Consider the following 21245-nt stretch of genomic DNA (forward strand, 5'->3'; position numbering starts at 1 on the left):
GTAATCCCAGTACTCTGGGAGGCCAAGGTGGGTGGATCACCCGAGGTCAGGAGTTCGCGACCAGCCTGGCCAACATGGTGAAACCCCATCTCTACTGAAAATACAAAGATTAGCCAGGCATGGTGGTGCATGCTTGTAATCGCAGCTACTCAGGAGGCTGAGGCAGGAGAATCACCTGAGCCCAGGAGGCAGAGGTTGTAGGGAGCTGAGATCGCAGCACTCAACTCCAGCCTGGGCAACAGAGTGAGACTCTGTCTCAAAAAAAAAAAAAAAAGGAAAAGTCAGCGCAGGTCGCACTGCAGTCTGGCAGGAGGGCCAGCCTAGGGCCAGAAGGGCCCTTCCCTCCCTGAGGTCAGAGGACCCCTGGGGTGTAGTACATAGGCCCAGCAATCACTGTTTTAGGCTCCAGGCCGGTGGCTTCCTGGCATCTGGAGAGACAGAGGATTGGGAAGTCCCAGGCTGCTAAGCCCTAACCACCTCCCCCCAGAGCCTTCAAAGTCTCCCCACTAATCCAGCAGCCCAGTCAGAGAAGTTTTGGACACTGCCCCACCACCTCCCAGCCACAGCCGAGCCCAGGAATGTGCTCATCAGCTGCCTCTGCAAAACGGGAAAGGTATCAGTGACTCCCTCCCCTTTCCAGAGCACATGACACCAGTGCTGCGGCAGCTGCGCCGTGTCCCAGCGTTCTCTCCAGAGGGCCGGCTCCCCGCACAGCTGGTCCACAGGGTCACTGCACCCCATCCCACGGCCAGGGAGCACAGGCAGAAATACAGCCCACCCCTTTAGCTGTGACTCGGGACAGCCTCCCTCCTCAGAGACCCTGCAAGGAGCCACAGCCCTTGGGCCTCTGCCCACATCCTCCCACGGCACCTCCAGATGCCGTTGCCCACTTTTCCGTGAGTACGCGGCTCACTGTGTCGCAGGACCCAGGCATGGCACACAAACCCTGCTGAGGCCCTGGAGCTGAACTAGCCAGAAACCAGCCCCAGCACGGGCTGTCTCCAAGACCCACGGAGCTGGGGGCCAGGGCAGACGGCAGCACCCAGACTGCCGAGCTGGTGTGAGCCGTGTGGGGCCAAGGACATGTGGGCAAACCGGGCTGGCTGGTGCTGGCGACGTGTTGACACAGGTCCTCGCGGCATGCTGGCCGGATACTCCACAGCCTGGAGCGGAGGCAGGAGCCGGAGCGGCCGAGTTTGTGAGGGCCTGTGGGGCCGGCAAGGGAGGTAGCGGGGAGAACGGGAGAACCGCACCCCCGGCGAGGCCTGGTCTGGCTTGAGAGCCGTCTCTGGCTCCAGCAGCTGCAGCCAGCCCGCAAGCTCGGGAACTGGGACACCCGGGAATCTCGGCAGTGCAGAAGCTCCTACTCTAGGAAGCACATCAGGATGTGAAGTTGGCGGGGCTCACAGAGTCACAGGCAGGGCTCCTCAAGGCAGCCTGGTGAGGGTCGACTGTTCCGTCCGACCTTCTGAGGGCCAAGCAGCCTCCCTAGAGCTGCAGCTCCACCCCCACCTGCACCCTTGGGCTCCTTCCTCCTGCCTCACCGCCCTCAGACCACCATGAGCCCTGCTGGATCCTCAGGGCCTCTGCCGTTGCCCTCAGGGGGACCCACAGACACCACAGAGCTCCTGTTGCCTCCCCTGCAGAAAAGCAGCAAATCCAGGCTCAGCAGAGCCATCGCCCCGCCCTGCACAGGCCGCGGCTTGCCGTCTGCAGAAAAATTGACTTTCAGCCTGGCGCGGTGGCTCATGCCTATAATCCCAGCACTTTGGGAGGCCGAGGTGGGCAGATCATGAGGTCAGCCAGCAGATCCTGGCTAACACGGTGAAACCCCGTCTCTACTAAAAATACAAAAAATTAGCCGGGCGTGGTGGCGGATGTCTGTAATCCCAGCTACTCAGGAGGCTCAGGCAGGAGAATCACTTGAACCAGGGAGGCGGAGGTTGCAGTGAGCCAAGACAGCACCATTGCACTCCAGCCTGGGCCACAGAGCAAGACTCCGTCTCAAAAAAAATCGAGTGTGTGTTTTTTCTGCATGTGAAGCACAGGAGTGCTGAGGTTAAGCCAAATTACAACTTCAAGACCAGGAGATCCTTATTTTTAGAGACAGCTCTGTCACCCAGCTGGAGTGCAGTGGCGTGATCTCCGCTCACTGCAGTGTTGACCTCCTGGGATCAAGTGATCCTCCTGCCTCAGCCTCCCGAGTAGCTGGGACTGTAGGTGCAAACCATGCCCAGCTAATTTCTAATTTTTCCTAGAGACGGGGTCTCCCCGTGTTGCCCCAGCACTGGGATTCCAGGCGCGCGTCCCTGCGCCCAGCCCGGCCCGTTATCGTGTGAAGGGTTAGTGATAAGCAGGGCCCCCCGTTCCTCTCACCCTTCCTTGAAGCCTGAGTCCACGTGATTTCTCGTCACTCCACGGCAGGGATGGGAGGGAATGACCAGGAGTCTGAGCATCACGTGGGGCTGGGTGGCTCCACCCGTGTCCACATCCGGGGTCCAGAATCACAGAAGCCCCATCAGAGTCCAGGTAAAGCAGCCTACAGGCAGGGAAGGCATCCTCCCCGGGAATCGCAAGCCTGCACAGCTCTGCTGGGGAGACTGGGGCCTGTTTCTGCATCTGCACCTTGTCCCAGGGGCGAGGCCTCTCAGCACCAGTAACCCCACTAAGGCCTGGCAGATGGCCTTGGCATCCGCATTCCAGCCCAGCTCTCCGGGCTTGGTGAGATCACAAACCCGAGGCAAGGACAGGTGGTAAAATTTCAACTTTATTTGGCCAATGTGTTCAATTCGATTATGAAATAGAAATGCCTGAAGAACTGTCAGCGTCTGATGCAGCTCCAGCATCCTTGGCCACCTCCCCACCCGGGAGTCAAGGGTCCTGGTTCTGCCTCGAACAGGCCACAGGCCATGCTGTAGAGAGGCCAGTGGTCACAATGAGCCCACGACAGGAGGAGGAGCCCTGGCTTGAGGGAAGGGGAAGGCCCAGGCCTGTGCTGGGCCCCAGGGCTGGCAGCCACCAGCTCCTCTTCCAGGCATGGGGGACACCCTGACAGGATCTGAAAGTCTCCATTTACCCAAAAAATGCAAGAGCCATGATCAGTCATGGCGACACTGCAGGCGGTACTGAGTGACCATGTCCAGTCCGGCTCCGTCCCTCCCACACAGGGGACAAGCTTCTCCGAGGAGGCCTGGCCAAGGTGGAACAAATACCCTGATGTCGAAAAATGTCTAAAAATCCCACAAACGGAATTTTCAAAAAGAGGAGAAACCTCCCGCGGGAGGGAGGCAGCGAGACTCCGAACACTCTAGCAAGCACTCTGGACAGACCCATGTATGAAAAAGTACATCATGGTTTCAGGAAACAAGCCCCACCAGGGTGGGCTGCCTGGAGATGGATCCCTTTCCAAAAACCGAAAAGCAGAAGGAAGAGACGGGGGTGAACGGACGGTGTGTAGGGGTGAGGTGTCACTTCAGAGAGGTTCCCTGGGTTTCCGGCGACGCCCTCCTTCAAGCGAGGGCCGCAGGCTTCGGAGGCGTGCGCTGCTGCTGGGTGTGCAGCCCCCGAGGGGTCTCGGCGGCGCCCGGGTCTGGCTTTTGCGTATTACAGTTCATCTTTCACAGCTTTCTGATCATCATCTTCCTCCATGTCTGGCTCCTCTGCTTCTTCCAGGTCCTCGAGATCCTGGGATACAGGAAAAGGGGCGGGGCGGGGGGGGCAGGTTGGCTGCAACAGCTGAGGCTGCCGGCCCCCAGCACCCCACACTGCTCACACCGGGGACTAGCCGGCCACGGTGGACATGGCCACCGGCCACTGGAGCAGCCAACCCTGGTCTTTACGAGCTACACAGGGGTCTTCCCAGGAAGAGTGACGCCTGGGGGATTTCTGCCTATAGCAGGATGAATCAGAGCCCCCACTGTGTCAGGAACCCTGGGAATCCCAGCTCAGCCTTGGACCCTTCCACTGGGCATGGAAGGCGTATGTGTGTCTCCCAGCTTGGCACCATGGAGTCTACAGAGGGTCCACATCTCGGCAGGGACAACAGCCCCAGCATGAAGTCCAGGCACAGTCACCACTGGGGTGTGACCATTCTACTTCCAACCCTTGGGCTCTGGCCAATGACAGGCCACAGGCAGCACCAGGGTCCGGCCCTCCATCCCCAGCCTGGGCAGAGTGTTCCCACCTCCCACTGTGCACCAGCACTCCCAGCAGGCCCTGCCAGCCTGGGCTGACCACGCCCTCATCTCCTTCACCAGGGTCAAGCACCCCGCCCCTGCCGCATCCTCCCAACACCAGCCTTCCTGCTTGCCCGGCAGAGTCACCACTGCTGCTGGCCACGCACTGACGGGCAGGACTAAACTCCCGAGGGCAGACCCATGTCTGCGCCCTTGTGCCCGGCCCCACCAGGGGGCTGGGGATGGACCTCTGAGTCCAAGTTAGCAGCATGTGAGGAACCGGTGCCATGTGTCTGAAAAGGTTTTCTAAGCAAAATCTGGTTTTTAAAGATGCCTTCAACCTCGTCCCCTAAAGAAGTGCTGGCCAGGGAGAGCTGTTTCAGCCGAGCACTGGGAGCACATCCCTTGCCCTGCTGGGCGAAGGTGTGGGGCCCCAGAGCCCTGGACGCACAGACGTGCCTCCAACGGCACCATTCCCATCACAAGCCAAGCCCAAGTGGGCATGTCCCATGGGGCCAAGGGGCTGAATCCCAGAGACCAGCCCAGGGCTGTGACCCCACTCACATCATCATCCCCTGCCCCATCCTGGCCACCGCTCTCCAGGAACTTCTTAAAACCATCCAGCGTGCGTTCCCCGTTGTAATCGATGACCTGTGGAAGACAGGGGTGAGTGCAGGGGCTGGTCCCGGCCCAGAGCCAACCTCCTGGCATTGGCTCCTCCTCCCTAGAGAAAGGCAGAGCAGGCCCGGTCCGGTGGCTCACACCCGGAATCCAGCACTTTGGGAGTTCAAAAACAGCCTAGGCAACATAGTGAGATCCCATCTCTCTCAAAAAACAAAGGTGGGTGCTTCTGAAGGAGCTCCCACAGCTCTTCTCCCACCCGACTAGCCCCAGGCTCCTTCCAGAGAGGCACCCAGGCTGGCGTGGGGACCACTGCTCTTCCCAGAGCCCGCCCCAGCCCCGTCTGGAGGGAAGGCGCACCGTCCTGTCAGCACTGGCAGGAAAGAACTTGAGTGTGGGGAAGCTGTGCACTTTGACGGCCTCCACCTCGTTGGCAGTCGAGTCCATCTTGGCGATGACGATGTTCTCATGGTCCTTGTACGTCTCTCCCAGTTTATCCCAAATGGGAGCCAACTGTTTGCAGTGACCACACCATGGGGCATCTGAAAAGAAAGCAGTTCTAGGGTGTGTCCCGGACACAAAGCCACCGGCAGACGCTTCCCCAGGAGTCTGCCTACCTCGCGCGTGCCCTGGTGGCACGGACCTGGGGAGCTGAAAGGGCAACACTTACAGAACTCCACAAAGACGTTTTTTTTCTCATCAAAAGCCACGTCTTCAAAGTTCTTCCCAACAAGCACCTTGACAGGCTGCTTGTCCCAGTCCTCCGGCAGCTCCTGGCTCATCAGGTGGGGCTGGAGGGCAGGCAGGGCACGGTGAGGGGCGGCGATGTCTGGGGGACCACAGAGCTCCCCAACCCTCACCCTGCCCGGGACTGAGGTGCGTGGCTGCCCTGGGCACACCAGGGTGGCAGCCGCAGACACCAACAGTGCCAAGAATCCAGAAAGAGAAGGCTGGGCCAGTGGGCTGGGCCCAATGAGCCCACGCAGGCCGCACCCTCGCCGGCCAGGAGGTTTCCCTGAGGAGCATCTGGGCCAGCCGTGTGGACAAGAGGGCTCCGACAGGTCCCCAAAGGTGTGACAAGAATGGTGGTCTTCACACCATCTTGGGCTCCGTCCTCTTACTCTGAAGATCTTACTTTGAGGACGAAGCCCAGGACACTGAGAGCCCAGAGACCCCAAGGTGGTGGCTCTACCCGGGAAGCAGCCCTGGCCCGGGACGCGCCCGCACCTTGATTTTGCCCTCCAGGAAGCGGTGGCAGAACTCTGCGATCCTCTCTGCCGTCAGCTCCTCCGATTCGGGCTTGTACTTGGTCATCTCCTCCTCCAGGGTGATGAGGCGCACGGCCGGGCACTCTTCCTTCTTCAGGCCAAAGAACTCAAGGATGCGCTGGTTGTCGGTGTGGTCGCTGTCGATGAAGATGAACAGGATCTGGGGGAGAAAAGGAGGTTGCACAGGTGCAGGAGACGGCTGGCCTCTGCCTCCAGCCCTGACTTCGCTCGGAAGGTGCGGGAGACGGCTGGCCTCTGACTCCAGCCCTGACTTTGCTCGGAAGGTGCGGGAGATGGCTGGCCTCTGCCTCCAGCCCTGACTTCGCTCGGAAGCAGACCGTGCTCCTGGTGCCTTTTTCCTCCAACCTGGATTCCAGGGTTGCCCAACCATACCAGCAGGTGACTGGGAGCAGAGGTCTGGCCTGGCTGGCCCCTCGCCTACATCCAGGCTGTCCTGAATCAGGTGCCCGATCCGGTCCAGCAGGCAGCCTCAGGAAGGCCCCACACTTGTCACCTCGGGAAGAGTTGTACTGCTCCCTGGCACTGCCCCACGAGCCACCCAGAAGAGCAGCTCACCTTGCCCTTGAAGCTCTCGGCTGCTGTTTTGAAGTTGCTCAGTTTGCTGTCATAGTCAGACACACTCTTGGGCAAGAACAGCAGGATGTGAGTCTTGATTTCACCTCCAAAAATCTTCGGGGCTGTCTGTGTTATAAACTTAAGTTACTGGGTCTGAGTCACACACTATTAATGCAGAAGGTTCTCCCAACGGCCTCCAATGTCAGACGCTGGACAGCAGTGGTGACCGGGAGCCTCATGCCACCCCCAACCCACTCCTCCCCATCCCCAGCCTGGGGGCTGCAGGGCAGCAGGGAAGCCGCACCTGCTCGGTGAACTCGATGACAAGGGGCAACTGGTTGTGTTTGATAAAGTCCAGCAGGTTCTCCTTGGTGACCTCCCCTTCAAAGTTGTTCCGGCCTTCATCAAACTGTGGACAGAAAGAGGGCCCTGACTGAGCATTGCTGCTGGGAGCACAGCCCCTGGGCCCGGGTCTCCCTGGACGTGGGAAGTCACAGCAGCCAGCAGCCCTGCCCTCCCGTGGGGTTTCGAGCCACAGGTCCAGCAATGGGTACAGGACATGGCTGTTCCTCGACAGCAAGACTGGCTCCGGTCACGGCCTTATGGCTGCCCGTGAATTCAACAGCTGGCTTCACATCCAAAACTCAAGCCTGGCGCACGTGGTCCTCCAGCAACCCTTGAAGTGTGGCCCATCCCCAGGGCCCCCAACCTTTTCAGGGCACCCATGTGGTCAAAGCTATTTTCTTTTTTATTTGTTTTTGAGACAGTCTCGCTCTGTTGTCCAGGCTGGAGTGCAGTGGCACGATCTTGGCTCACTGCAACCTCTGCCTCCCAGGTTCAAGTGATTTTCCTGCCTTAGCCTCCCGAGTAGCTAGGACTACAGGCGCCTGCCACCACGCCTGGCTAATTTTTTTTTGTATTTTTAGTCGAGATGCGGTATTACCATGTTGTCCACGAAGGTCTTGATCTTTTTTTTTTTTTTTTTTTTTGTGACGGAGTCTTGCTGTGTCTCCCAGGCTGGAGTGCAGTGGCGTGATCCCCATTCACTGCAAGCTCCACCTCCCGGATTCAAGCCATTCTCCTGCCTCAGCCTCCCAAGTAGCTGGGACTATAGGCGCCCGCCACCACCAGCTAATTTTTGGTATTTTTAGTAGAGACGGGTTTCACCGTGTTAGCCAGGATGGTCTCTCAATCTCCTTACCTCGTGATCTGCCCGCCTCGGCCTCCCAAAGTGCTGGGATTATAGGCGTGAGCCACCGCGCCCGGCTGGTCAAAGCTATTTTCACACTCACACTTCTCTGGCCTCTGCCTTTTCACTCTCCCTCTCACGTGCTGCGGCACAGACCCACAGAGGCTGTTGGGCGCAAGGTGTCGCAAGAGCAGGAGGGCAGGAGAGGAGAATCCTGCTGGAGGAATCTAAAACATCACTCAGCACTAAATTGTTTTTGTCTGGGACAAACTAGTTTCCGTAAAGATGTGATTTATGATAACATGTAAGGGGATTATTATTCTTTTAAAATAAATTTGGCCACAGTGGCTCAGGCCTGTAAGCCCAGCATTTTGGGAGGCCAAGATGGGTGGATCGCTTGAGACCAGGAGTTCGAGACCAGCCTGGCCAACATGGTAAAACCCCATCTCTACTAAAAATACAAAAATAAGCTGGGCATGGTGGCGGGCACCTGTAATCCCAGGTACTTGGGAGGCTGAGGCAGGAGAATCACTTGGACCCAGGAGGCGGAGGTTGCGGTGAGCCGAGATCGCACCACTGCACTCCAGCCTGGGCAACAAGAGCGAAACTCTGTCTCGGAAAAAAAAAAAAAAAAAAAAAAAAAAGGCCGGGTGCAGTGGCTCACACCTGTAATCCTAGCAGTTTGGGAGGCTGAGGCAGGTGGATCACTTGAGTTCACGAGTTTGGGACCAGCCTGGCCAACATGGTGAAACCTCGACTCTACCAAAAATACAAAAAATTAGCTGGGTGTGGTGGTGCACACCTGTAATCCCAGCTGTTCGGGAGACTGAGGCAGAAGAATCACTTGAACCCGGGAGGCAGAGGTTGCAGTGAGCCAAGATCGTGCCACTGCACTCCAGCCTGGGCAACAGAGCAAGACTCTGTCTCAAAAAAAAAAAAAATACAAAAATACAAAAATCAGTTGGGTGTGGTGGCACCTGCCTGTAATCCCAGCTACTTGGGAGGCTGAGGCAGGAGGATTGCTTGAGTCTGGGAGGTAGACATTGCAGTGAGATCGCACCACTGCACTCCAGCCTGGGTGACAAGAGTGAAACAGGCCAGGCGTGGTGGCTCACGCCTGTAATCCTAGTACTTTGGGAGGCTGAGGCAGGCGGATCACCTGAAGCCAGGAGTTTCAGAGCAGCCTAGTCCAACATGGTAAAACGTCATCTTTACTAGAAATACAAAAATTAGCTGGGTGTGGTGGTGGGCGCCTGTAATCCCAGCTACTTGGGAGGCTGAGGCAGGAGAATGGCTTGAATCCGGGAGGCGGAGGTTGCAGTGAGCCCAGATCGTGCCACTGCATTCGAGCCTGGCAACAGAGCAAGACTTCATCTCAAAAAATAAAAAATAAAAATAAATAAAGAGAAAAAAACGATTTTTTACATTCTTAGTTCTAGTTTCTAATACAACAGATCCCGAAAGGCGCAATCCACGTGCCCGTAAGGCCCTGGGGACCCCTAATGATGCACGGCAGCTTCAGGGAGTCCTAAGGCCACAAGATGGAGAGGCTGTGGCGCCCCAACCACGAGGGGTCAGCCTGCAGCTGAGGATGCGGCCTCGGCTCAGGCTCAGAGAGGCGCCCCTGTGCTGAGGCTCTTCAAGTGAGAATTTTGGGTGAGCCTTCCATCATTCCCCCGAACTACTTTTTTATTTATTTTTTAAATTTTTTTTTTTTTTTTTTTTTTGAGATGGAGTTTTGCTATTGTCACCCAGGCTGGAGTGCAATGGCGTGATCTCAGCTCACTGCAACCTCCACCTCCCGAGCTCCAGCGATTCTCCTTCCTTAGCCTCCCGAGTAGCTGGGATCACAGGCACCCGCCACCACGCCTGGCTAATTTTTGTATTTTTAGTAGAGACAGGGTTTTACCATGTTGGCCAGGCTGGTCTTGAACTCCTGACCCCAGGTGATCCACTTGCCTCGGCCTCCTAAAGTGCTGGGATTATAAGTGTGAGCCACTGAGCCCGGCCCAAACTATTTTATTTTATTTTTTTTGAGACGGAGTTTCACTCTTGTTGCCCAGGCTAGAGTGCAGTGGCAGGATCTTGGCTCACTGCAACCTCTGCCTCCCGGGTTAAAGCAATTCTCCTGCCTCTGCCTCCCAAGTAGCTGGGATTACAGGTACGTGCCACCACGCCTGGCTAATTTTGTTTTTTTAGTAGAGATGGAGTTTCTTTCTCCATGTTGGTCAGGCTGGTCTTGAACTCCCGACCTCAGGTGATCGGCCTGCTTCGGCCTCCCAAAGTGCTGGAATTACAGGCGTGAGCCACTGCACCTGGACAGAACTACTTTTTAAAATATTTATTTATTTATTTTAATTTATTTTATTTTATTTTATCTATTTTGAGACTGAGTTTTGCTCTTGTTTCCCTGGCTAGAGTGCAATGGCACGATCTCGATCTTGCCTCATTGCAATCTCCGCCTCCTGGGTTCAAGTAATTCTCCTGCCTCAGCCTCGCAAGTAGCTGGGATTATAGGCATGTGCCAACACGCCTGGCAAATTTTGTATTTTTATTAGAGATGGGGTTTCTCCATGTTGGTCAGGCTGGTCTCAAGCTCCTGACTTCAGGTGATCTGCCCGCCTTGGCCTCCCAAAGTGCTGAGATTACAGGTGTGAGCCAGGGCGTCCAGCCAAAAAAATTTATTTTATTTTTATTTTTTGTAGAGACAGTCTTACTATGTTGCCCAGGCTGGTCTCAGACTCCTGGCCTCAAGCAGTCCTCTTGTCCTGGCCTCCCTGAGTGCTGGGATCACAGGTGTGAGCCACCAAGCCTGGTCCCCTTGAACCTTTTCTTTTTTTTTTGAGACAGAGTCTTGCTCTGTCGCCTACGCTGGAGTGCAGTGGTGCTTCTCGGCTCACTGCAAGCTCCGCCTCCTGAGTTCACGCCATTCTCCTGCCTCAGCCTCCTGAGTAGCTGGGACTACAGGTGCCCGCCACCACGCCCAGCTAATTTTTTGTATTTTTAGTAGAGACGGGGTTTCACCGTGTTAGCCGGGATGGTCTCCATCTCCTGACCTCGTGACCCGCCCACCTCAGCCTCCCAAAGTGCTGGGATTACAGGCATGAGCCACTGCGCCCGGCCTCCTCAAACTTCTTAAATGAGACTTGGGGAAATAAATCACGCATCCTTTCTTACTGGCCGTTTCCATGTATGCATCTACAGAGTAACTTGGAGACCGGGTGCCACTTCCTGCTCTTGTGCATGCTGTGCCTGGGCCACCCTGACCTGGCCTGACTGCCAATGAGCTGATGCTAAACCAGGACACAAGCACCAACCACCCTGCCCGAGCCCGAGGGGCAGAGGCTTCTAAGCCTGCTACCTCTTCCCCAGAGGGGCAAAGGTGGATAAGGAGAGGCAGAAAAGCCAAGTTCAGGAGGCCCTTAGAAGGAATCCTTTGGAACATGAGCTGCTGATCACAGCCGTGCTCCCAGTGGCACGGGTGGGCTCGCACTGTGCTCAGGAGTAACGCCGGGCCGCAACTGCAGGCAAACGAAATCCCCCCACCCCTGCAGAACAATGTCTCTGACTCCCTCCAGAGTGTCAGGCGCCACCTACACCATCTCATGCCAAGAAGCCAGGAGGAGACACTGCCGCAGCTGTCCCAGGGCTGCCATCGTTTCAGCAGAGATGCTACACCACACTCAATCACGGTCTACTGCGGTAAGGGAAACTGGTCCACTGAGCAGGGCACAGCAGCAGGAGGCCAGCCCTGCCAGGCCACGGTGACAAACAGCATAGAAACGCCCAATGCAGGCCGGGTGATATGGCTCACGCCTGTAACCCCAATGTTTACAGGCTGAGGCAGGAGGATTGCTTGAGCTCAGAAGTTCGAGAGCAGCCTGGGCAACACGGTGAAACCCCATTTCCACAGAAGTATTAAAAAATAGCCAGGTGCGGTGGTGCACACCTGTGGTCCCAGCTACTCAGCAGGCTGGGGTGGGAGGACTGCTTGAGCCCAGGAGGTCGAAGCTGCAGTGAAGTGTGACTGTGCCACCGCACTCCAGCCTGGTAACAGAGCGAGACCCTTTCTCAAACAACAATAACAGGCCCAGTGCTGCCGACTGGGGGAGAAGAAAAAGTGAAATATCAGAAGCTCTCACACCCACGGTGCCAGTGACCAGCAGCCCCCGCAGAGGTTTTCCTGGGTTGCAGTGCCTGCCAGGGAAGGAAGGGAAGAGCAGGCAAGAGCGGGCCACACAAGAGCACCCGACTCAGCCAGGGTGCCCACTGCGGCCACTGCACACACAGGAAGGCCTCACTCACTTTGAGGGATGGGGGTTAACAGCCTGGTGGAAAAGGAACAAGTTGGACTCATCCTCTCAGCTGCGGGGTGAGCTCTGACTTCCAGGGCAGCCCCTACCACGTGCACCGGACAGGGGGCCGGGCTTCTGCCCGGAGCTGCCTGCAACGACCACGTTCGCCATCACAGACACCTGGGCCACCTTCAGTGGGCAAGAAAGCGCCACCCACCAACTGGCATCAAACCCAAGTGGGTTTGTCTGTGCCCAGCTCTAGTGGACTCCAGAGAATGGAGACAGAACGTTAACCTGTGGGGAGCCCACATGGATGGCCACGTGTGAGCCTTTGCAGGCAAGAGCAACGAAACCACCCTCCCGGCCTTCGCGGACACATGTCACCAAACTGTCCATAGAGTCACAGCGGCCACTGCGGACATCCAGGGCACTGAAGGAGCTGTGGGCTGTGTGACAAACAGGGCTCGCGAGTTTCGTGGGCTCTGGAGCAAGTCTCTGCCCCAGAACCCAAGGTTCAGGACAAGACGTGGAACTTTCTCTTTAATAAAAGCTCTAAAAAGACCTTTGGTTCCCTCAACTTTATCCAACACTTCACTGGCTTTTTCTAGTCAGAGGTTTCATTTCCTGGGCACCTTGCAATGGCAATAGACTAATTTAGCAACTCTCTTCCCTTCAGGGGACATCAAGAGAATGTCTCCTGGTAAAGAGCATCTACTGTCTTGAGTTATCTTGAGGAAGTGGCTGCAAAAACAGCTAAATGACAAGAACAAGAACATGGAAGCAAGCCATCCTGACCCACCCGCACCACCGCGCTCCAGGAAGCTGGCTCTACCCTCCCTCCTACCTGGTCCCGGGGAGTGCTGGAAGCTCAGTGCTTACTACAGAAAGTGAATGGGTCGGTGGCTCACACCTGTAATCCCAGCACTTTGGGAGGCCAAGGCAGGCGGATCATGAAGTCAGGAGTTCGAGACCACCGTGGCTAACATGGTGAAAACCCGTCTCTACTAAAAATACAAAAAAATTAGCTGGGTGTGGTGGCGGGTGCCCTGTAGTCCCAGCTACTCGGGAGGCTGAGGCAGGAGAATGGCATGAACCCGTGAGGCGGAGCTTGCAGTGAGCCGAGATCGCGCCACTGCACTCCAGCCTGGGCGACAGAGACAGACTCTGTCTCAAAAAAAGAAAAAGAAAAAAAAAAGACAGTGAATGGGTTCCTCGTGTCCAAAACCACTCAGCCCCAATCCCAGAGGCTGCCCGTCTGACCGTTTGGCTTATGATGCTGCTATCTAAAAGGTTCTTCTTCTCCCCTCTGGAAACGACACAGGACAGGAGCTGAAGGTCCGATCGCCCCCGGCCGCCCTCCTGCCCCTCACTCCCCAGGTCCCTCCTCTCCCGAGACTTTCTCTCCTATCCACACTACCCTGGCTCTGAGCGGCACAAACCCACGATCACCCACATCCAGGTTCAGCTGTCCCTAGAGCACAAGTGTGCAGCCCCAGCCCCACCTGCCTGGTGACCGAGAAAAGAGACAATAGAAACCCACAGGCCCCATCTTGACACTGTGCAAACAAGGACCCTGCTGTGTCCTGGTAACGGGGAGAGGCGGCTAAGAGGCCACAATGTCCAGGAGCCCTTCCCCAGGAGAAGGACAGCAGGATCAGGATGGCAGTTTTCACAGTGGATCCTTAGGGGTCGTAATGCCCTTGGGGCTGAGGGGCATACGAAGTGTGGGTGCCACCTGGGTGGGAACACGCCCAGAGCGCCAATACTCCAGACCTCTGGGTAAGGAAAACGTTCTGGAAATAGGGATGCTGCAGGACGCTCTGAATGTAGTTAATACTTTAGAATAGTTAAAACGTGGCCGGGCGCGGTGGCTCACGCCTGTAATCCCACCATTTTGGGAGGCTGAGGCAGGCAGACCACTCGGAGCTCAGGAGTTCAAGACCAGCCTGGACAACACAGCAAAACCCCATGTCTACCAAAAAATACAAAAACTCAGCCCGGCGTGGTGGCACGCGCCTGTAGTTCCAGCTGCTCGGGAGGCTGAGGTTAGAGGATCACTTGAGCCTGGGAAGCAGAAGTTGCAGTGAGCTAAGAATGCACCACCGCACTCCAGCCTGGGCGGCAGAGTGAGAAACCCTATCTCAAAAAAAAAAAGGCAAATGGGGCCGGGCGCGGTGGCTCACATCTGTAATCCCAGCACTTTGGGAGGCTGAGGTGGGTGGATCACGAGGTCAAGAGATTGATACCATCCTGGCCAAAATGGTGAAATCTCATCTCTACTAAAACAAAGATTAGCTGGGCATGGTAATGCATGCCTGTAGTCCCAGCTACTCGGGAGGCCAAGGCAGGAGAATCACTTGAACCCAGGAGGCGGAGGGTGCAGTGAGCCGAGATCACACAACTGCACTCCAGCATGGGTGACAGAGCAAGACTCCGTCTCCCAAAAAAAGAAAAAGGGCAAATGTTGTTACATGTTTTATCATAATTGAAAAAAAAAAAAGCTAACAGTCAAAAGCAGTTCTGAGGCGGCTGTGGCAGGAGAGTGGCCAGAAGGCCCACAGCTGAATGCGAAGACCAGGCCACAGGCATCAGCGCAACACCCCAACTTGGCAAAGCTGCAGAACATACCTATTGGGCCAAAGGTGCCAGGAGCAAGGTTCCCTTAACGATAAGGAGAGCAACGCCACCCTCTGCAGACCAACCCCAGAACTAACCTGGGCAGAGCTGCCTGGGGCCACTCACCTTCTTAAAGAGGACAACCCCATCTTTGTCGAGCTGGTATTTGGAGAACACGTCACTGTTGGAAGTGATCCCAAATGGTATGTCATCGATGGCCTCTGCTGCCTGCAAAAACTGCTTGGCAGAGTCCGACTCCACGTCCTGAATGAGGAGGGAGAAGCAGAGGTCGTCACGATCCCGCGGCACCAAGCAGTAGGGCAGACCCTGTAGAGCCCAGGCCAGGGGGGACACGTGCAGAACTGCCAGCCGCAGGCTGTGGACCCCTCCTCAATGGATGACGGAAGGAAGGCAGACTGGAATGCTCTGGTCTGTACCTTGAAGAAGCCGATGACAGCCACCTCGCTGGACTCCACCAAGGACTCTGCAGCTGCGCCGTCAGGCAGGGTGGTGGCAGCCGGGCCCGTGCGCTTCTTCAGCCAGTTCACGATGTCATCAGCCTCTCTGCCAGCTAACCCCAAACAAATGTAGGTTCTACTCTCAAACAGGGAGTGCCGCCTGCCCTGCCGGGCCTGTTCCCGTCTCTGCTCTCTGCCAGCCAGGCTGAGGACACCTGAATCAACCTAAGTAAGATGTTCTCCCACCATGGAAGAGGCCCGGTGTCGTCCGCCCGCCTCCTAAACCCCAGTGTACGTGAGACTGTGGTTGTGTTTATGGGGAGTGGGGAGGGAAGAGGGTGATTCTGTCTCTGAATAACAGCATCACAAACCCATTTTTTTTCTCTGATCTCTCAGCATTTTCTTTTGACACAGGGGCTCACTCTGTTACCCAGCTGGAGGGTAGTGGCAGAATCTTGGCTCACTGCAGCCTCCACCCACTGGGCTCAAGCAATCTTCCCAACCTCAGCCTCCCGAGTATCTGGGGTACAGATGCACGCTACCACACTCAGCTCATTTTTGTATTTATTGTAGAGATGGGGTTTTGCCATGTTGCCCAGGCTGGTCTTTAACTCCTGTGCTCAAGCAGTTTGCCCACCACGACTTCCCAAAGTGCTGGGATTACAGGCATGAGCCACCAATCCCAGCCCTTTTTTTTTTTCTTGGAAGACAGGGTCTTGCTCTGTCACCCAGGTTAGAGTGCAGTGGCATGATCATGGCTCACTGCAACCTCGAACTTCTGGGCTCAAGCAATCCTCCTACCTCAGGCTCCCAAGTAGCTGGGACCACAGGCATGTGCCACCACACCCAACTAACTTTTTTTTTCTTTTTTTTTTTTGAGGCGGAGTTTTGCTCTTGTTGCTCAGGCTGGAGTGCAATAGTGTGATCTCGGCTCACTGCAACCTCCACCTCCCGGGTTCAAGCAATTCTCCTGCCTGACCCTCCCGAGTAGCTAGGATTATAGGTGCCCGCCACCACACCCAGCTAATTTTTGTATGTTTAGCAGAGACAGGGTTCCCCATCCATGTTGGCCAGGCTGGTCTCGCTCCTGACCTCAGGTGATACACCTGCCTCAGCGGTCTCCCAAAGTGCTAGGATTACAGAGGTGAGCCACTGCGCCCAGCAATGTTTCTTCTTTTTTTTTTTTTTTTTGAGACAGAATCTACCTCTGTCGTCCAGGCTGGAGAATGCAGTGGCGCCATCTTGGCTCACTGCAACCTCCATCTCCCAGGTTCAAGTGATTCTCCTGCCTCGGCCTCCCGAATAGCTGGTATTACAGGCGCCCGCCACCATGCCCAGCTAATTTTTGTATTTTTAGTAGAGACGGGGTTTCACTGTGTTGGCCAGGCTGGTCTTGAACTCCTGACCTCGTGAGCCGCCCGCCTCAGCCTCCCAAAGTGCTGGGATTACACGCGTGAGCCACCATGCCCGGCCAATTTTTCTATTTTTTGTAGAGATGGGGTTTCGCCACGTTGCCTAGGATGGTCTCAAACTCCTGGGATTAAGCAATCCGCCCACCTCGGCCTTCCAAAGTGCTGGGATTACTGGGATGAACCACTGTGCCCAGACCTAGCTAATTTTTGTATTTTTTGTAGACAGGGTTTCACCATGTTGCCCAGGATGGCCCTCTGCGTTTTTAAAATTTTATTTTTTGAAACGAAGTCTCACTCTGTCACCCAGGCTGGAGTGCGGTGGCACGATCTCAGCTCACTGCAACCTTACCTCCCGGGTTCAAGGGATTCTCCTGTGTCAGCCTCCCAAGTAGCTGGGATTACAGACGCGCACCACCATGCCCGGCTAATTTTTGTATTTTTAGTAGAGACGGGGTTTCACCATATTGGCCATGCTGGCCTCGAACTCCTGACCTCAGGTGATCCACCCGTCTCAGCCTCCCAAAGTGCTGGGATTACAGGCATGAGCCACCGCACCCAGCCTGTCCTCTGCATTATCTAAATTTTCTTTGACATGTACATCCATCAAACACACGTTCTCACCCAGGAGTCTGACAGCAGGCCTCATCTTAGAGAGGTGGACAGTAACTCAAAACTCAGTGCCAGTTTTCTACTTCTGGGAACAGGCTGACGCCCCGCCCACCTGACTCCCGCACCTCCTAACTTATCCCAGGCGTTTCGGGAGTTCTCGCCAATGGCCCACCCTCCATGCCTCCCAGACCAGGAAGAAGATGACACACTTTTATGCCACCAAAGGCGGTCAACTGACAGGAAAGAAACTTCCTCCTCCTGGGAGACTGAGGCTAAGGAATGATGCCTCTCCTCTTTCCCTCCTAGAACTTGACTCCCTGGTCCGAATCAGGAAAACCCCATTCAGATGTAGAAGGATTCCACCAGTGCTAACAAGACGGTCACCAGTGACAAGTGGATTTAGGAGTGCTCATCTCATCTGCAAACCTGAGTGTTAGTGACAGAACCACGGTGACTTTGGACAGAGCACTTTCCGTTCCAAAAGTGAACATGAGTAAAAAATGAGAACATCGATCACGCCTGTAATCCTAGCACTCTAGGAGGCCGAGGCGGGCGGATCATGAGGTCACGATCGAGACCATCCTGGCCAACATGGTGAAACCCCGTCTCTACTAAAAATACAAAAATTAGCCAGGCATGGTGGTGCACATCTGTAGCCCCAGCTACTCAGGAGGCTGAGGCAGGAGAATCACTTGTACCCGGGAGGCAGAGGTTACAGTGAGCAGAGATCGCACCACTGCACTTCAGCCTGGGACAGAGCGAGACTGTCTCAAAAAAAAAAAAAAAAAAAAAGGAAACATCAAAACAGCCAAGTGAGAGGCAACCACAGAGCTGCTGCCACTGGAACAGGACAGGGCACACCTGCTTAAGGGGACAAAAGGAAACATCAAAACAGCCAAGTGAGAGGCAACCACAGAGCTGCTGCCACTAGAACAGGACAGGGCACACCTGCTTAAGGGGACAAAAGGAAACATCAAAACAGCCAAGTGAGAGGCAACCACAGAGCTGCTGCCACTAGAACAGGACAGGGCACACCTGCTTAAGGGGACAAAAGGAAACATCAAAACAGCCAAGTGAGAGGCAACCACGGAGTTGCTGCCACTAGAACAGGACAGGGCACACCTGCTTAAGGGGACAAAAGGAAACATCAAAACAGCCAAGTGAGAGGCAACCACAGAGTTGCTGCCACTAGAACAGGACAGGGAACACCTGCTTAAGGGGAGAACCCTGCTAACACTGGAATGAGCTGCTTTCGGGCTACCCACCGTGTGCATCTGACATGCCACAGAACCGGTTTTATAGACGAGTTTTCTTTTGCCACCGTCACTGATCTGGCTACACAGGGGCTCGGCCTCCACTACGGCAGCTTCAGAGGCGGCAGACGAGCAGCTGAGGGCCCGTGCTACAGACGGAGCGGGGCGGGCTTGGATTCGAGGTCTGCTACCGACAGGCGCGATGCTGTTACTCAGCTGCTCTAAGCTTCAGCCCTTTGTCTGGGAAAAGCCCACCTCACAGAGAGGATGCGAGGAGAAATCACGCAAGCACGTGACGCAGCAGCTGGCACGCTACACACAACAGCTAGCAGGTGTCACCCCGAGAGCTACAGCCATGCTGCTGCTCCTAGGAACAGGGGGCAGCACAAACAGCCCATGTGGCCAGAAAGGCACCAGTCTCCCTCTCCTCGCTGGTCAGTCTCCAAACAGACCTCAGCCAGCCGCCCCCAGGATGGCACCAGACAAGATAGGTTCTCCATTTGAAGGTTCTTACAGGATGAAAACTTTCCTCACAGGACCCTCAGGGCACAAGTGGACAGAGAACCAGGCCTGAGGAACGGGATCCCTCCAAGCCTCTGGAACCCGGCCTCCCCACCGCTCAGACAGCTGCCCCTGCCCTTCCAAGTCGGCAGGCCAGTCCCTCTCTAAAGAGGGTTCAAGGGCAGTGCCACAGCCACACCTGTATATTCCTTGGGGGAAGCCGTGTCTCCATTCCTGAAGAACTTGATGGTGGGATAGCCGCGCACGCCGTACTGCTGGGCCAGGTCAGACTCCTCCGTGGCGTCCACCTTGGCCAACCTGATCTCGGAACCTTCTGCCTTCAGCTTCCCAGCGGCTTTGGCATACTCAGGGGCCAGAGCCTTGCAGTGGCCACACCAAGGGGCATCTGAAAGCGGAAATGAGATGCTAGAAAGCAGCCTTGATCCCTAAAGCAGCCTTGATCCCTCAGCAGTGCTTCCCTTTTTCCTCTGGCATTTCCCTTCATAAAAACCTTATCTACTCACCAAGATAACCCCCCCTAACGCACAAGGCTGAGCTGATAGCCTGGTGTTCTTGGGCAATATCAGGACAGAGGCCGTGAACGACAAACTACCACCAACCAACACCAGCCCCCACTCTGCTATGTCACCATCAGCACAGCCAGACAAACCTTTCAATGGTTGCTGACTTCTTATTCCCCACAGGCAACTAAGGCAAGGATCTCCCCTAGACTTTCCCTTTAAGACTACAGACAAAAGTGAAGAAGTGAACGTGGCGGCCTGTACCAGCACTGGCTGTGAGTATGAGATGCACATCCGTGCACACAGGCCCTGAGTTGCTTAGGGTGAGAATAAGACGATCTGTCAATAGAGTTAGCAGCTGTGTCAGGCACAAGGTTCCCACCCCAGGGACAGAGCTCAAATCCTTATGGACATGAGGAAGGCTTGGGATTCTCCTCTGAGACACCATCGGAAGGACTGCTGTGGCAAGCTGAAGGTGGGGTGGGCAGGACCGGGGCGCCTTCCGGGTCGGCCCCCGGGGAGGACTCGGCAAGGCTGGACACTGGCTTGCTCTGTTTGCTCACACAGGTCGATCCTGTTCTTCTCGCACTAACAGGAAGATCCTGCCGTGCGCAGGGCGGGCATCGGGACGGCCCCCCGGCTCCCAGCCCGGCTCTCACCCCCAGGGAGCCCCGGACATGGCCCCCAAGGCGGGCAGCAAGGGAGCCCTTCAGTTCCGGGCGCGCCGGGGGTCCCGACCCCGGGGGCTGCCGGGCCGTGCCTGCGTCCCAAGAGCCTGGCCCAGCGGCCCCGAGCCCCGCCCGCCCGCCAGGCCCGGCGCTCACAGAACTCCACCAGCAGGTACTTGTGGGCCGCCAGCGCCTCCGCGAAGTTGCTTTTCCGCAGCACCAGGACGTGGTCCTCCTCCTCGGGGGCGTCGGCGCGCACCAGGGCGGCCACGGCCAGGCACAGCAGAGCGCGGCGCAGCATGTCGGACACGGAGCAGGCGGGGCGCTTCGGTTGGCGCCGCCGGGACAGCGGGGGCGACGAGAGCGCGCGCCGGTCCCGGCCTCGCCTTTATAAATCCTGGGTCCGGGGCGCGCCTGCCCCCCCGCCCGCGCGCGCTGGCCGCGGCGCGCACGCGCCCCTGGGGCCCGCCTTCGATTGGCCGGCGGACTTCGAGGCTCGTCTTTGCCGCTCTCGGATTGGACACTCACACCAGGCCTGGCCCCGGATTCGGAAACGCTCCTGAGGGCTCCCTGGCCTTCGTCCGGGATTGGCCGAGGACCTCGCGCTCGCTGTCTTTCTTAGCCTCTCATTGGCTCCCGACAAGAACTTTTTCTGCCTTGGCTTCTAATTGGTGGCTTTCGCCTGCACCTTCCACGGGTCTGGAATGGCTGCCCCTTTCGGTAGCCCGGGCTCTGCGCCTCCTGATTGGCCAAGGGATGCGCGCACTCTGCGCGTTCCTTCGTCGAACGTGGCAGTGGGGAGGAGTTCCCAGTCTAGGGGCGGAGCTGCGGCTGCGCCTCCGAAACCCCTCGTGTTGCATTCTGACTGGACCGCGTACCCAACTGGCACGCCCCCCGGACCCCGGACCGGAAGTTGGGGTGACGCAATTTCCGGCGCGCGTGTCAAGCGTGCGGCGGTGGCCGTGGAAGGTGGGGTTGGCAGCCTAGGGTCGGCGGTGGGCTCGGTGTGGGATAGCCGGCCCGGTCCGACGCGCTCCGCGAGGTCACGCGAGACACTCACCGAGGCATGGCGGCAGGGCCTGG

At 56.6% G+C, this 21245-nt stretch overlaps 1 protein-coding gene across 2 annotated transcripts; it reads right to left on the reverse strand.

Moving 5' to 3' along the window:
• Positions 1-2749: 2749 nt before the first annotated feature.
• P4HB (prolyl 4-hydroxylase subunit beta) lies at positions 2750-20899 on the reverse strand. 2 transcript variants are annotated; one of them, XM_003831108.5, is made up of 11 exons: positions 20319-20899; positions 19173-19379; positions 15178-15311; positions 14867-15004; positions 6945-7049; positions 6641-6766; positions 6024-6224; positions 5467-5587; positions 5157-5338; positions 4740-4826; positions 2750-3684 (listed from the first exon to the last, which is right to left on the reverse strand). In XM_003831108.5, the coding sequence occupies exons 1-11, from the start codon at positions 20461-20463 to the stop codon at positions 3604-3606; spliced, it is 1527 nt and encodes a 508-aa protein (XP_003831156.2). In that variant the 5' UTR covers positions 20464-20899; the 3' UTR covers positions 2750-3603. The 2 variants fall into 2 exon arrangements, with proteins under 2 accessions (XP_003831156.2, XP_063455561.1); XM_063599491.1 differs by having other exon boundaries at positions 2750-4826; positions 20319-20630.
• Positions 20900-21245: the final 346 nt, after the last annotated feature.

Source organism: Pan paniscus, chromosome 19, assembly GCF_029289425.2.
Source record: "Pan paniscus chromosome 19, NHGRI_mPanPan1-v2.0_pri, whole genome shotgun sequence".
Classification (NCBI taxonomy): Eukaryota; Metazoa; Chordata; class Mammalia; order Primates; family Hominidae; genus Pan; species Pan paniscus.